General features: G+C 34.2%; 1 protein-coding gene across 1 annotated transcript in view; it reads right to left on the bottom strand.

Annotated features, from left to right (window-relative positions):
- Positions 1-16,089, bottom strand: part of LOC140156807 (mRNA export factor GLE1-like) — a 31,726-nt gene extending 15,637 nt beyond the window's left edge. The window contains 10 exon segments of the mRNA XM_072179790.1: positions 75-196; positions 1,972-2,139; positions 2,738-2,851; positions 3,590-3,759; positions 7,727-7,797; positions 8,334-8,446; positions 8,813-8,909; positions 9,420-9,528; positions 11,226-11,419; positions 15,903-16,089. Of these exon segments, the coding sequence (XP_072035891.1) occupies positions 75-196; positions 1,972-2,139; positions 2,738-2,851; positions 3,590-3,759; positions 7,727-7,797; positions 8,334-8,446; positions 8,813-8,909; positions 9,420-9,528; positions 11,226-11,419; positions 15,903-15,998 (1,254 nt within the window). The 5' untranslated portion in view covers positions 15,999-16,089.
- Between the last annotated feature and the right edge of the window lie 574 nt (positions 16,090-16,663).

The following is a 16,663-nucleotide window of genomic DNA, read 5'->3' as shown; positions in this document are numbered from 1 at the left end:
CATACCTGTTCAAAAGCTCATAAGAATTAAGATCTGTAAACTTAGACATATGTGAAACAAGCATGATAACAAACCTGAGCATCTGTACTGGATTTCAAGTTCTGGTATGCTTGTACCGTTTCTTCTAATTTCTGCTGTACTGTTTCATACTCTTTTAAAGCATCTTCGTTTACAAATTTGTTTAATGATGCACCACCTGAAAACAATAAAATTAAAAATAACAACTTTACAAAATGCACAATATACATGTAGTTCATAATATTAATGTTCAATATTAACATCTTCTGTACTATCTTGCTGATGGAAAAACCTAAAACAATTCACTCCTCAACTTAAAGTTGGCATTGAAATGCCAAAAATGTATCCTTTTGACCACTTAGTTGTAGTGCAATGTCAATAAAGAAGTGGACAAAAAGGGAAAATGTGACGTGATCAAGCAAAATAAATCTGAAGCTGGCCCAAATCAATTTCCACATTTTTATATTTCTGAAAGTAGAAATTTGTTAGCTTGATTTCACTGAAAATCCTGTATTTCTATCACCTAATGTTATAAATTTATTAGAAGTTTGGTCATCACAAAAACAAAGGAATTACATAAGACTTTTTCCCCATATCTGCAAACTAAAACTTCTGACTGATTTAGCTTAAATCACATCACAATGATGTTGTATGAATTTCAGGTGGCACCTTGGTCTGGGGCGATCACTTGCATTACATTCCAGATCTACATCATACATGTATGCAAAATTTGGGCAAAAAAGTAACAGTTTTTATTTTTATTTTAGGGCTGTTTTTTTATAAATGGTGTTTTCATGGAGATCTATGGAGAGTGTGTCCGTTGAGGGCATGGTAATCTCCTGAAATGTTCATAGTATGCAGTAGGAATGTAGCCAAATAGTTGCCTTATTTGCTCTTCTCCAAAAAACAAAAAGTCCTATAAAGGGTTTCCAAAAAAAAAAACATAACCCTTATTAGCCTCTTTTTCTCATATTTCTGAAAAGTTGATAAAATATATTTTGGTATGTTAAGAAACCTTTATTCGTTAGCTTTAATGAACCGAAACCAATTTCAATCAGCTCACAACTTTTGAAGATATGCTCTTTTAAAGAAATGTACCCGTTTTTCACTCTGTCCACGAAGGAGGTTTGGCTACTTCAAAGATTGATAAGGAGTACAGTATATGGGCTATGGATTTTGTTAAGTGTCATTAACTTGTCGGCAAAATGGATGTGGGATGGGACTTCTCTTGCTATTACGTATTTTTTCTTGGTCATTTATGCCTTTTTGTTTAATTAAATTTTCTTACTTTGCTGTTTCTTACTTTTTTTATTTACAACATAAGTCATTTCTCTTTTGGGGATAAAAAGGCAGTATGTTTTGGCTTTGGTTCTTCTGAAGTGAGTTAACTGTGCTGCTCTGCCCTCTAGATGGTTGCCTCCTTGACGAATACAGGTTTCAGCCCTGGACCTCATTGGATCAGTTGTGTTGCTTACCCTCCTTGTGCGCCGGATACTTGCGAATGCAGCAGTAATACGGTTGCGAAGATGTTGGAGGCTAGCTGGAGATCCATGCTCATAGTGAATGCGTTCCAAAGCCTAATGCTATTATCTTTCCATGTCATTAACCATGTGTTTCAGTTTAATCTTTGATGTAGCCAAACCTCATCCGTGAACAGAGTGAAAAACAGGTACATTTCTTAAAAAGAGGATATCTTCAAAAATTGTGAGCCGATTGAAATAATTGTTTTGGTTTATTAAAGCTAACATTTAAAGGTTTCCTTACATACCAAAATATATTTGATCAATTTTTCAGAAATAAGAGAAAAAGAGGGTGCAATGAGGATGCTGTTTTTCTTTGAGGGGGGGGGGGGCACCCTGTACCTCAATGAAATGAAAACTAGGTATAGCTTGAGGTTAAAACCAAGCTGTTCATGTATTTCTGATTAGTTGAGTATTTATTCACACAAGTTACCTTGACTTATCCTTGGTGCCCCGGCTGTTGCTGCTGCTGCTGCTGCTGCTGTACTACTTGCTGCTGCAGTGGCAGCAGCTGTTACAGCGGTCTGAGCTGCTTTCTGCTTAGCCTCTTCTTCCTTGGCTTTCTTTACTGCCTCCTCTTGGCCTAACCTATCTGCTTCAGCTAGAATACATAAACAAATTCAAACATGAGAATAAATTCAAACATTTATAGGGACAGGTGTAGCCAAAAAAATTACATGCTTCTTTCATATGTGACACAATCTGGTCTATGGGGGCTAAAGGAGGCATTTTTGAAAATTTAGTTACTATAATTATATTACCTTAATTATACAAACATTAGGCTATCATATACTGAAAACACCAGTTCTAGCATACTTGGTTCTAAAGTTATGAAGTTTCTTGATGTCTATTTTCTTACGTATTTTATTGTTTTTTTACTCCATATTTCTACCTTTTTATGGATGCAACATCCAGTTTGGTCAAAAATACTTAATTTACCTGTAGTTGCACATTGGGTAATGCGTGACTGGAGTGCACTTATGTGAGCATAAGTTGGGACTTTATTGATGCACACATTAACAAAAACCCTATTGCCATAATTATAAGACAAAGAAACTATAGAGGGCAGGTATGTATTAGAAGAAGTACTGTTTTAACAGCTGATACATCAACTCTTATGCAGTGCACACAGCTTAACTCTTCAAATGACATTCAAATTATGTATTACACCAATAACCTTACATTCTGCACATACTTACCAACTGTTTTCTTAGCCAATTCTTGACACTGCATCATATGGTCTATCATAATCTTTAACCCATCAACAAGCTGCATGGATGCTCCTTGTTGGCGAGCATTCTGTACATATCGTTCTGCAACATAAAATCCAATCATTACAAATTATTCAACATTTAAAACTTTATTTTATACACAGATTGGAACACTCCAACCAATGTTTTTGCTCAATATTTATTCTTGTTTCCAATGTAGAGTAGACTACAGCATTTTACTTCCCTTTTGACAAGAACAGTTCGGAAAGATGAGACAGTACAAGGTCATCATTATGCCTAAAAATAAATTTTTAACTGGCGTAACAAAAAAAAAATTATGGTGGGTAGCAATTTTTTGTTAACTTTTAAAGCTATAAATTGTGTAGATTGCATTTGAAAAAGGCCTTTGAACTTTTTTTCTTTTCTTTTTAATTCTTTTTTTTTTTTTTTCTTTTAATTTTTTTTTTGTTTTGAAAAAAAAAAAGGTCAGGGTTGGGCCTACTTTTAGGGTAGGTCGGGTTACACCAATCAAACAATTTTTTAGGCCTTATTTTCATTTGTAGAAACCATAATCATGAACAGCAGTTCAACTGACACATTTATCCAGGGTGTATTTTGATTCGGATGAATCGACAAGTAAAAAAACATACTGACCCTGTCTTCCAAAGTATGAGGACAAGCAAAATAAATTTTTCCTGATGTCAGAAAATATGATATACAAGTCAATTGCAAGATACAGACAACATGCCTCTCTAAGTTACAGAGTGCCACATGTGTATTTGTGCAACTGTAAAACAAAATTCACAAATTAATTCAATTTAAAAAAAGAGAGCAACATACCAGCTTGTCCACACAAAGCATTGACTTTTTTGCGGATATCCTCAGCTATTTGAGGTAGATGCTTTTTATGTCGGCATCCATCCAACATTCCAACAATGCGTTTAGCAACCTCATCAATCTGCTGCTTCACATTCATCATGGCATTCAGGTAGGCTTCCATTTCAGCAGCTCTGTACATATAACAAATGACATTGATTTATTTATTTATTTATTCGTTATTTATTCAGGAAATTCCATCAATACAAATGTACTGGTCTCCCTGGAAGACCTGATTTTATATAGATACATAAACATGATAATAAGAATATAAGAAATATATATATTACAAAATGAAGGAATTAAACATGATACAAAACAATATATAGCTCAGATTATTATACAAAACTTACAGACCCATTGCATTTTTAAATTCACCCAAACTCATTGAATTAAAATTCACACGAAGATTTGGAGGAAGCTTGTTCCAAGCAACTGAAGATCTATAAAGGAAGGTTTTCTTTCCAGAAGAGGTTTTCCATATTGGAACAACCAAACTGTTTTGCGCTTGACCCCTTGTGCATTTAGAATGAGTAGAATGAGTGAAAATAAAATTTGAAGAAAGATACTCAGGAGCAATGTGTGTGAGACATTTAAAAGTTAAAATAAGTAATTGATGCTCCCATCTACAGCCAAGTTTAACCCAGTCCAGGTCTTTCATCATACTGTCCACTGAAGTTCTGATGTCTGCAGAGAGCAAAACACGGGCCAGTCTATTGTGCAAAATCTGGAGCTCATGACAGGCACTGAAATTGGACCAAACAGAACTGCAGTAGTCAAAATGAGGAAAGACGAGGGCTTGCGAAAGCATTTTGACAGTTTTCCATGGAAGGTAATGCTTTACTCTACGAATGACTCCAATGCGTTTAGATATGTTAGAAGATAAATAATTAACATGTTCATTCCATGATAGGTGTGAATCAAAGGTAACACCTAAATATTTATACCTTTCAACTCTTTCAATTTTTTCATTTCCATAGACAAGAGAAACATTGTTAAACTTGTGAAGAGCTTGCCTTGTTCCAAACAGCATTAGTTTAGTTTTCTTTATATTTAGAGTTAAATTGTTGGCCTGGAACCAATCAGCAATGTTATTCAGGTTAGCATTAAGATCATTTTTCAGAATATTGGGATCAGATGAACTAAGTAAAAGAGTTGTATCATCTGCATACATCACACACTTACAGTTAGAATTTATAGATTCAGGTAGAGAATTAACAAATACAATGAATAATAATGGTCCCAAGATTGATCCTTGAGGAACACCGATACCAATTTCCTTAAAATCTGAAAGGGTAGAGTTTATATTAACTGCCTGAGATCTACCATTAAGATAAGAGTGAAACCAGTTAATTGCATTACCTTTAATACCATATGATTTAAGTTTAGAAATAAGAAGATCATGGTTCACCGTATCAAATGCCTTCTTTAAATCTAAGAAAATTGAACCTGTAACTTTACCATTGTTTATATTATTTAGAATATGATCTGTTACATCTAAAAGAGCAGTGTTAGTACTGTGACTTTTCCTGAAACCTGATTGACATGGATTCAAAATATTGTTACATGTGAGATAATTATACAATTGATCATGCACAGCATGTTCTAAAATCTTTGAAATACAGGGAAGAACTGAAATGGGCCTAAAGTTGCTGACATCACTTTTATTACCACCCTTGAATATAGGTGTAACCTTTGCTTTCTTCCATTCATTGGGAAAGGTAGATGTGAACATGGAAAGGTTACAAATGTATGCAAGAGGATGACAAATTACTGGAGCAGCTATCTTCAAGAGTTTAATACTTAAGTTATCAATACCAGAAGACTTATTATTTGCAAAGTTACAAAGTTGATCAAAGATGAAATCTGGAGTTATGATATCAAATTGAAAATCATCATACATGTAATCCCCAGTATTATTAGACAAAACATTAACATTATTACAACCATCATTTTTAAACTTATCAGCCAAGGTATTACCAATGGAAGTAAAATAACTATTAAACTGATTGGCTGTTTCTGCATCATTAGAAGTAAAACCATCCTTAGTTTGAACATTAGTAGCAGAAGACACATTTTTAGGAATTAATTTTCTTATAGTACCCCATAATTTCTTTGAATCATTTATATTATTATTGATAGCATCATTGCAATAGTTTTTCTTCAATGTTTTATTAAGTTTATTTACATCATTCCTTAATTTTCTAGCCATCACCCAATCATGAGAATTATTGGATTTGTGTGCTTTTGCATAGTAATGATCCTATCTTTAGAAAGCTTTATATAAGGCCAAATAAAAAAATAAACATGTTTCACGTCCCCTCCCGCTTCCTTTTTTGAGGTTTTCTCAAATAAATTTTTATTTTTTGAAATTCAGTTATAACTTTTCAAAAAATATGTCTAGAAAGTTGGGATGCTTTCTATAGCCTTGTTAAGATACAAGAAACATTTTAGGAAGGTTTTGTGATCATTAGAGGGGGTGTAACTCTCAGGACAACAAATAAAAAAGGGCCTCCTCCTTTTTCCAGGCATTATTGTATGTACGGATTGTACGCTAAAACAGCCCTAAGTATGGGTATTTACACCAATTTTATGATAAAAAATAGAAAATAAAAAGCCCCCTCTTCCTCCTTTTTTTCGAAAACCCGGACGTGAAACATGTTTTATTTTTTACTTAGCCTAATCACTTGTAATCCACTCAGGAAGTGATCCCTTTATCCTCTTTTCTTTCACAGGACAATGCAAATTACAAACTTGGTCAAACATGTCATGAAAACTTTTATAGGCATTGTCCACATCATTACACATAAGTATTTTATCCCAATTAGTTTTCTTAACTGTGTCAATAAATTTGTGCTCATTGAAGTTCTTAAAACATCTAGATTTTATGATCTTAGGAGGAACCTTTACTTTTTTATTTTTACTGAATTAAGTATGTAAGACAGTGATCAGAAAGTCCCAGGCTGTGAACTCCAGATGAATATACCTTATCAGGCTTTGATACAAAAATTAAGTCTAATTTAGATTTAGATGTTTCAGTTATCCTTGTATAATCATTGATAAGCTGAAGCATATTACAATGTGATGAAAGATTATTAATTTTATTTGAGTTACATTTCTTACTTATGTCTAAATTAAAATCGCCTACTACTACAACATCATCATAATGGGAGGTACTATTTTGAAAGATTGAATCCAATTTGTCTAAGTATTCAGCTTTAGAATCAGGTGGCCTGTAAACTGTTCCAAGTTTAAGGCACCAGAAATTAAATGTGTTCAATCTTTGGATCGACCGTCGATTCTGCTTTGATGCTTGTTATTAATGCACTATCAACTATTTAATCAGAATTAACGCTAAATTTATATTGGTCAAAATCACTACAAGCACAAATTACTATTTTATCACAATTAAAAATAGTAAATTAACTGGTTTCATAAATAATACGGATCGACCAAGCATCGATGGTCGATCGAAGATCAAACTAATTTGTTTCTATTGCCTAACATGGTAAGGCTATGCCCAGGCTGAAGTACTTGTCTTCACAGGCTGAAGTACTTGTCTCATTTAGCTGAGACAAGTACTTTTGTCACAGGCTGAAGTACTTGTCTCATTTGACTAAGAACACTTTTGTCACAGGCTGAAGTGCTTGCCTCATTTTCATTGGTGTTTGGGTCATATCCCTGGTTTCCCACTCCTCATGCACAACAAGTCTGTTTTACCTTCACAGGCATACCAGAGAGGTCAAAACCCTTGTCTGATTGTACTTTTTATGGTACTGCTTGTTTTACAAAATATAAAATAAGGTTCCTCTGCAAGTTGTACAGGTGACAGTTTTCCCAATAAATTGTTTCCCCTGAATAAGTTGTGAAAGTTGATTGAGAAATTGCCAAAAAGCAGTCAGATTCTTTAAATGGTTTTCCAAAGTGTATAAGGGGGACTAAAATTCACAATGTCTCACTAATTGTTGGCTCAATTCTTATACGATAAAATCTCATGTCAACAATGTACATAGAGAAGTCAGAATTGGAGCATTCAACTCATTTTGCTTGATCACATTTCCTTGATTGTTCATTTAGAGAGAGAATTGAAAAGAAACAAACCTTCGTAATCTTTCTGCTTCTTCTGCCTTCTCCTTCTGTTGCTGGGCAGCACGCAGTTTGGCATCCATTCTCTAAATAGTTATAAGAAAAAAATACAAGGGATTCCATCAATACATCTTTTTTTTTCAAAACAGGTTCCATTTATATGTCCAATCTATCAATCAATCAAATTTACTTATTTTCCATCCTATTACATATACTTAAGGTACATTTCAACTTTTTCACTTTTTTGTTTTCAAAGTTGATTTTATGAGTCATGGATTTTGCAACTTCTAAGAGTCTTGAAACTATGCCATAGCCAACTTCACATACTCTACTATAATCTTTTGACAAACCCTTTTTACAAATTAAGTATACTACTAAGGCCAAAACAAAAAACTTTTTGCTTTTGCTTGTCCATTAGTTTCTGTTGAAAGTTTCAAAACTACTTTTGTTTATTAAACAACCAGACGTACAATGAGCCTTCACTACACAGGTGGTGACAGCACCTGCTTGTAGTGCAGGGCAATATATTCAAAAATTGTATTCATTCTATTGCTATGGTATTTAATCCTGTTACATCATCACTTCTATGGCGAATAAAACATCAGATTCAAATTGTTGATACCTTGACATGCAATCTTTGTCTTTCCTGTTGGTTTCTAAGCCTTCGTTGTCTTGTTTGGTCACTCTCTTGTTGCACTTCACGAATTTTTTGCATCATTACTTGGTTCTTGAGTTCTAAAAGAAAATAAACAATTGAATATTTGTGGTGTAAATATTTATAACTTATTTGTCATTCCATGCCAAATCAACCAATAGATTGGCAGGTCACCCCCTTAGATTTTTCTGAAAATCATTTCTAGCATAAATCTATGGGAATAATGAACACATGGAAAAAATTAGCCCTCAACTCCAAACGGTTTTGGAGATACGACTTGTTGAAATTTCAGAGACCCCCCCCCCCTTTTGGCGCCTGGGAGTCACGTTGTTGAATTAGTCATGTTTTGGGATGCTCAGATTTTGACTTGTGGAAAAAGATATTAAGCTTTAGGAAAAAGATACTATGTTGAAAAAGTACCACCACAATTAGGCATGTGCACTTACCATGCTGTTGAGTCAGCAGATTTGTGTTCTGTATAGCTTGTTCTGTTAGCATCTTGGAATGAGAATCATAATCTTTTTGTCGCTGCTTAACACGCTCCTAAAAGAAATCATAACAAACAGAATCACACCTTACATGTAAATGTTTTAAGTTGAAGCAATTTAGCATGATGATTAAGTTTTATCACATAGCTTCTCACACAGAATGTACGCTCAACTGTCAATCCAATCCCCTGCTGTAGTGCGTGTTATTTCGTTACTCGTTCAAGCCTAGACTCGTACACCTGTTTCGAATTATGATATGCCATTGGCTTTGTGTTGTGATCATTTTGATCAGTGGTTCGTAACAAAGAAAGTGTTAGCCAGTTGACCTAGGAACAGTCATATTCTAACGTGTACTATGCCAATCATGCACCCCGTTAGATAGCTTGTATACGTGTATGAATTGCAAATCCATCCAACACTTTGTTGATGCTTGAATTTATTTGATTATTAACAAAACAAATATAAATTCCACAAGTCTTTTAACCTAAATTGTATTACCGGTACAATTTACATTATATGTTTAATATTTTAATGATCACTTGTAATCAGTATTACAGTTTTGTACCTTTGCCATGTCAACCCATTCCTTCTCACACTGCTTAATTGACACTTCAACTTCTCCAGTTCGATGGTATAATGCTTGGGTTTCTGCATCTTCATCTTTTTCTTCAGTACTGATAAGAAAATTAAAAACAAACAAATAAAATAAAAAATAGTGTTGGCCGATCCAACCCAAGATCGGATCTGCCGATCTCCGATCTGAAAATTAGCAGATCGGGCCGATCCGATCCCGATTCAGATTCCTTAAATGTTATTTTACAACCAGTACAAGTTCATTCAAGTCGGGCCCCAGTAATGTTAACAGTCAAAGCTTAATTCCCCAAACCTGTAACTATGTAATATGATGACCGTTTTTAGAGGTTTTTCATGTCAATATCAACCCAAATAAAATACCATTTTACACCCCAAGTCCCAGCGTTACTCACTCAGTGCCTCCGATTGTCGGAAGTTTAATCATTAATCCATTAAATGATGTACCATCGTACGGTTTCGTAGTTCTATGCCACTAGTTTTAGTTTTAATATTGACAATGTGGCGACCGTCTATAAATAAATGATCGCGCATGCTCAGTTATTCTGGAGGGGGTAGGTATATTCATTATATTGGGCAATTCACAGATCCTTCGGCCGAATGATGGCAGGCTTTATTTTTGGAAAATATTAGTCTTTGCCCGCGAGCGTGCAAGTTCAATTGATAAATACGCCAGCAAGGTTTGCGGTACAAATGTATGTGCAAAAGGTTACAGATGTCAAACAGCAACAAGTCATGACGACAAAAGCGCAAGCACAAGACAGTGAGACACGTGATTGTTTGTTTACATTTTAATTCGGTCTATCAAAGGGTGGATGGATACATACATAAAATACAGTATGAAACGACATGATTCTTGCGGTGGTAACAACGTTTTTTGGAAATATATTGGTATTAAATAGTAGTAATGTTACATAAGAAAGTAATGGTAAGCTTAAAGAATTGTTGTGTACTTTTATTACTGTCAAGTTCAGAGATCGGTAGCTAGATCGGCAGCTGATAGCTCATCTGCCGATTCAGATTCAAGGCCGATGCAGTCCATATCGGCACCGATCTCCGATTCACAGATCGGTATCGGCCAACATTAATAAAAAACCAGCAAAATTGTATTTTCCAACTTTTAAATGTGTACAGTAATATTTCATGTTAGTTACTTTTTAGTTAAAACATTGAAATCCATGTGAAATTCAACCATTGTTTAAATAACAGCCATAGATATGAATCATATGATTGTACTGGGAGTCTATATAAGTGGACAATCATTATCTGCTTGTAAACATGTAACTGCTAGGACTTTAACTCACACATTGGGTTTTCAATGGCTCTACTTTGAATACCACTGCACTGGTGAGCAGTACAGGCTCCATACATTTTTATTTATAATTGATATTACCGTAACCACTCGGCTATAAGCCCACCCCCCTAGATGGGCAATTTAACTTCAAAAATGGGGGTGGGCTTATAACCGGGGAGTGGCTAGTAGTTGAATTTAAAAATAAGAAAAATCTTCCCCATTTGTATATGCGCAGTGTATCAGTAATTTCTATCATCTTTGTCAATTTAAAAAATATATAAAAAAGTATGGAATGTTAATTTTCAACTGATATTTTTTAAATATTTGTTCTTAAATGTGAAAGAAAAGCATTATGATTTAAAAACTTAGCCAAAATGACTACTGGGCTTATACCCGAGTGCACCCTTGTTCCCCAAATGGTTTGAAAAATAGGGGGTGGGCTTATAGCGGAAGGTGGGCTTATACCCGAGTGGTTACGGTAATTACCTCTCTATTATGTCACAAAATTGTGACTGAGTCTGTTGATGGAGTGTTCCCCTCTCAATGGAGGCCTTACTGGAAATAGGTGAACTGATAATTGGTGAACCATAGTCGCTATGTTCAGATGCCGATAAAGATATGTTGACCCGACATATGTGTGCTGGAAATGAAGGTGGTGATGTACATTCTTCTACTACTTCCTGAAAACAAAGATGGGTAAAATAATGTGACTTTTGGTAACAGAGCTGTACAAAATCTACAATAACGATGACAATGCTGACTTGGCTAATAAATAGACTGAGTCTCTCTGACCTCTAGTCCATGCAAGTTCTTAGAGCATATGACCGTCCATGACGAACCAGGTGTAAAGCATCGGGTAACAATTTTCAATTTTTAGATTTTGAATTAGGTACAAGAAAAAAGCTTTATCATATCTGAAAGTATCACATGTGCTAATGTATATATGGTCATGTTTTTTGAGGTGGGACCCAATTGTGTCACATCTTTCAATTTGTCAAAAATCAACTCCTTTTTTGTATTTCTGATTATTTTTCAAAAAGTTTTCACCTAAACTATGTAAAAGTATACATTTTTAGAAAGCATATATTGTCATGATTGCAAATCTGTAAAGTTTGAATGGATATACAAAAAAAAAAAAAAAATATACAGGGTGATTCCATTGAAAAATACCGAAAAAGTTAAATTTCTTTACCGCTCCAATATTTCTACATAGTATATTAAATTGGAAAATGAACTTGATATTTGGAATGTACACAGATAGTCCTTTCATTAAATGTATAGTTTGCACTATATTTGTTAAGCCCATTGTGTTATACAGGGTGTGAAAAAAAGTTGTAAATTAATTTTTTAAATTTATGTAAAATTTCCAAAGTGCCATTAAATTTGGAAGATATATTCAAAATAGTTTACAGAATTGCTATAATATCAAATTTAAATATCCAATTCCTATATAGGGTGTTCCAAAAATCAATATTCAGTGAATAATTAGTAACAAAGGTACATGTACAATACATGTACAATTAGCCTACATCAATAAACTATTTAACAATAACCAGAGATCAATATGTCATCAGATTAAATCCTTTGACTGTAATAATCTCCTTTTAGAAGATTTATTTCATATTTCAAAGATAAAACAATATTGAAATTTATTTCATAATATGCATGCATGCAAAATTAAAGCCCATTGTATTGTATGACCCACATTCCACTGCATTAATTAAAAGCTTGCTAAATCCTTAATTACTAAGTTCATTAAGATTAACTAGGCAATTATAGTTATACAAAGTTAAAAAATAAGATTAACATTATGCAAAATGCATTTTTACTTCTACTAGGCAACAAAGTGCATAAATTTTATTAATGAACATCAACTTTCCATTGGAATTACACAGAGCTCCTCCGCTTCCGGCTCCTCCACTTCCGGCACCACCCCTGACTAATTAACTTAATTAAGCTGTTGTAATTAATTAATACATTTGTTTAATTGTATTTGTTATTAATTCATTAGATTAATAATTTATCTTCAAAATAAGACCAAAACCATTTGTTCATGATGAATTTTAGCAAAAATATAGGAATAAGTAGACAAAATGATTTAGCAAAATGTGACAGCACCACCTTTTTTAGGGTCCCAGTATAAAAAACATGACCATATGTTTTTGAAAGATTTGACGATCCCGATCCTAAGGAAAACTTGATTAATAAAAAATTGAAACTTGCTAGTTTAGTATTACCGTACTGGTTATCAAAAATTTTGCTCGATCTTATGACAAGAAAAAGTAAATTTTGAAAAAAGTTTTGATTGATAAATGTCATAAAAATTTTAAAATTATTTTAGAATTTTTGACCACCCTGTATGTTTAACATACGAGATACCAAACTCTTTCTTCATAATTTGTTTGAAGGGCCCATGAAATGTCTTTCTGAATCCATATTTATTTTGAGCTACATATATAGCTTTCAGAAAAGAAAAATATGGGGTTCACTGTGACAAGAAAGATGCTAATTTTGTTGATGTTCCACCCTATATATATTTCTTACCCACCCTGTATTATGATGTTATAGTTTGTCGATTTGGTATCCTTGTAATATAAGCTTTCCAGAAATATACTTATAATGGTCTAGAATGTATTTATTAAAAGTTGTGTTGAAGTGAATCACAATTGCTGATATTTTCCTCATTTTACATTATGTTACACAAAAGAGGACCAATTCATGACATGCGACCAGATGCAGGAAGTCTTCACAGTTATTTTAAAGGATTATATTACAAAACTGAGCATATGAGTACTTTTATCGATGCTTGGTGAATGGCGATAAGACATGTACTATGACTGAAGTTAGTGGTTAGTGCCATACTATTATGCTGTCTTTCCTATTCGGCGAGGATGACAATTTTCACCTCCTCGTCTGTTTACACACAGTAGAGGTAGACAAAAGACCGTTCCGCTTGTCTAAACACTCTAGTATCAGAAGGATGACCAGTCCATGTGCTTCTTTTGTCTAATTTGCCAACAAGATTTCATATGATATGGAAACAGTTCGGACCCAGACACGTTCATGTCAGAAATATTTTGTTCTGGGTCTGATTATTCCTTCCTTCCATATACGTGCTTACCTCAAATGGTTGAGTATCAATGCACGGGCTTTACGTGCACAGTTTACCTATGCACGATCCTGGAACCTAGGATTGATTGCAGATATCAGAACCGGGGATGGTCCTCCTTCTCTTTTCGAATAGCTCTGAGTCTGACACTTAACATGCACAGGGTTAGACTCTTGTGTCACGGGACCAATGGCTTTACGTGACTTCCGAATCACGGATGTCGCACATACACCACCTATCTGCATGTGCTAAGCAGTGTATGGGGGCGAGAAGAAATTCTACAATTAAATTCATTCTGTGATGGAACTAAACATAAATTGAAGGATTCCTGACCGTCCATATAGAAACTTTTTTTTTATTCGGACTTGACTGAAGTATGAGTTCATAGACCGGTCGGGTGCCCCGGTTTTGGAAACAGCACGGCATTCATGGCCTCTATGGTTTTCGCCAAACGTTTATGAAAATGTTTAACAAACGTTTGGCTCCTTATCCGTTTATAAACAGTTTGATCATAAATGTTTGACAAACGTTTGTGATCAGCAATTGTTTGACAAACGTTTTATTATTATGTATATTAAATGAATTAAATAAATGTTTGGCAAACAATTAAAAAAATACATTTTGAAACAAAAAACACATTCTTACCAAAAATCACATATTTTTTTACCAAAACTCTCATTTTTGTCCAAAAATGTAATTTTTTTCCAAAAATCACATTTTTTCCAAAAATGTGATTTTTGGAAACAAAATGTGATTTTTGAAAAAAATATGTGATTTTTGTAAAAAATGTGATTTTTAATCTAAAATGTGCTTTTGTTTCGAAATGTTTATTTTATGAAAATTGAAGAAAAACATTAACAAGACGTACGGGTATTTATTAATTGTTTGCCAAACATTTATTTAATTCATTTAAAAGGGCATTTCGTGATCCACAGCCTCATCCACCCACTTTTCTCAAAAAAGTTGAGATTTTTATATCACTGGAAACCTCTGGCTATTTGGCTACATAATGTTTATGTACAAAATATTTCTTGCAGATTAATTCATTTAGCAAAGATATCGTGAAATTTGAATTTAGTTCTGGTGCACCAGAACGAAATTACAACGCATTGTCTATGATTATGGAGCAGTGTAATACACATAATCACGCATAACTCGCAAACGCAAAATCGGAATCAACTGAAATTTTGTGAATAGGTTTTTTTCGTGGATATCTAATGAAAAATGACATAAATAGAGGATGCTAGGATCACGAAATACTCCTTTATTACATCACTACTAAAATGTTTGTCAAACAATTGCCGATCACAAACGTTTTTGTCAAACATTTATAATCAAACTGTTTATAAACGGATTTAAATAGCCAAACATTTGTCAAACATTTTCGTAAACGTTTGGCAAACGTTTGTGATCGCTAAATATTTGTCAAACGTTTGGCGAAAACGGCTATGTATAGTGGGGATTATGCACTTTCAGTTTCCCACGCGTTTGAACGGGAATTGGATTGCGTACTTTTTTGATGTCTAGTGAGCAAATTTCTTCAATATTTTGAGAAAATGATGTCAAATTTTCTATTCTATATTGTTTGGTAATAATGTCTTTTGCCAATAGTGCGTTTAAAGTTGTAATTTTGTGTTTTTGATCGCAAAGATCGGATATTTTCGTTCCCGATTCAATTCTGAACCCTTCGCAAGGGTGCCGATTTCGACAGAACTTTGACGATAATTTTGCCTTTTGGACACTAAAATGCATTCGATCCTTAATTTTGTTTCAACCGAGTCTTAAATTAGCAAGCACAATAAGGTTGGTACCACTTTTATATATATACATTGATGAAATTTTAAAGATTTTTTTTCAAGTTTCTAACCAGCGCAAATCGTTAAGTGTGTATTTCCCATTGACATCCAAAATGGCGTAAGCCAGTCCTTAATATACATAGGTACGGCGTATATAGGACTGGCAAGCGAGTCTAGCTATGTAGGGCTATGAAGTGTCGGGCTAGATTAGGTAAGCTTAAAATACAAAACCATTTCATTTGAAACTCATGAACTTACGTGAATGCGCCCTTCTTCGTACCAGTCCCCATCATATCTCAATTTTCCTTTATCCGATGCTCGAAGTCCTTCCAACACTAGCACCGGAGACGCCATTGGTAATATAAATTTGTTCACTCACAATATATACAATAATTTTCATTCTATATTCATGATTTCAACACCGATGCAGATGTGTACGCTGCCATTTTTTTTATATTGCATTGTGGGGCGGCTTTTAGGGGCGCACACCACCAATTCAGCGTCCCATTGAAACACGCGTGAAAACCCCAGCTAGCCCCGGTGCTGCGTGCAAAACCACATACTGTACGTTTCCAAAAGGATGTGGTTTTGCATTAAATGCAAAAGTATATACTTCTGAAAAATATGTAGATTTGCATAGGCCTATGCAAAACTCCCGGGGCAAAACTACATATTTTACGGTCACTATGAATAAGTACATATTTTGCTGGGAAACGCCGTGCAGTTCGTGTTTGTGAATAAGGGTGCATAATATCACAATGTTAATGATTTGTAACTTATTGCCCCCTCCCTTTTTGACGTGCCAAAAAGAGTCCAAAAAACTTTGTCCCTCTTTTTTTTTTTGACGTGCCAAAAAATCTTTGCCCTCAACCCCTTTAGGCCATACCGGTACACACTAAGATTTTCGGGAACCCGAATTTTAGAAAATTAGATTGTCTTACCTACGCGGTAATGCGAGCGCAGCGAGCATGAAATTGTGCATATTTGAACGTGAATGTTTTCCTACAGCTTTTTAGGGT

The sequence above is a fragment of the Amphiura filiformis genome, chromosome 7 (assembly GCF_039555335.1).
Source record: "Amphiura filiformis chromosome 7, Afil_fr2py, whole genome shotgun sequence".
NCBI classification, from domain to species: domain Eukaryota; kingdom Metazoa; phylum Echinodermata; class Ophiuroidea; order Amphilepidida; family Amphiuridae; genus Amphiura; species Amphiura filiformis.
The sequence above is the reverse complement of the archived record's forward strand: the minus strand, read 5'-3'. Positions and strand labels throughout refer to the sequence as shown.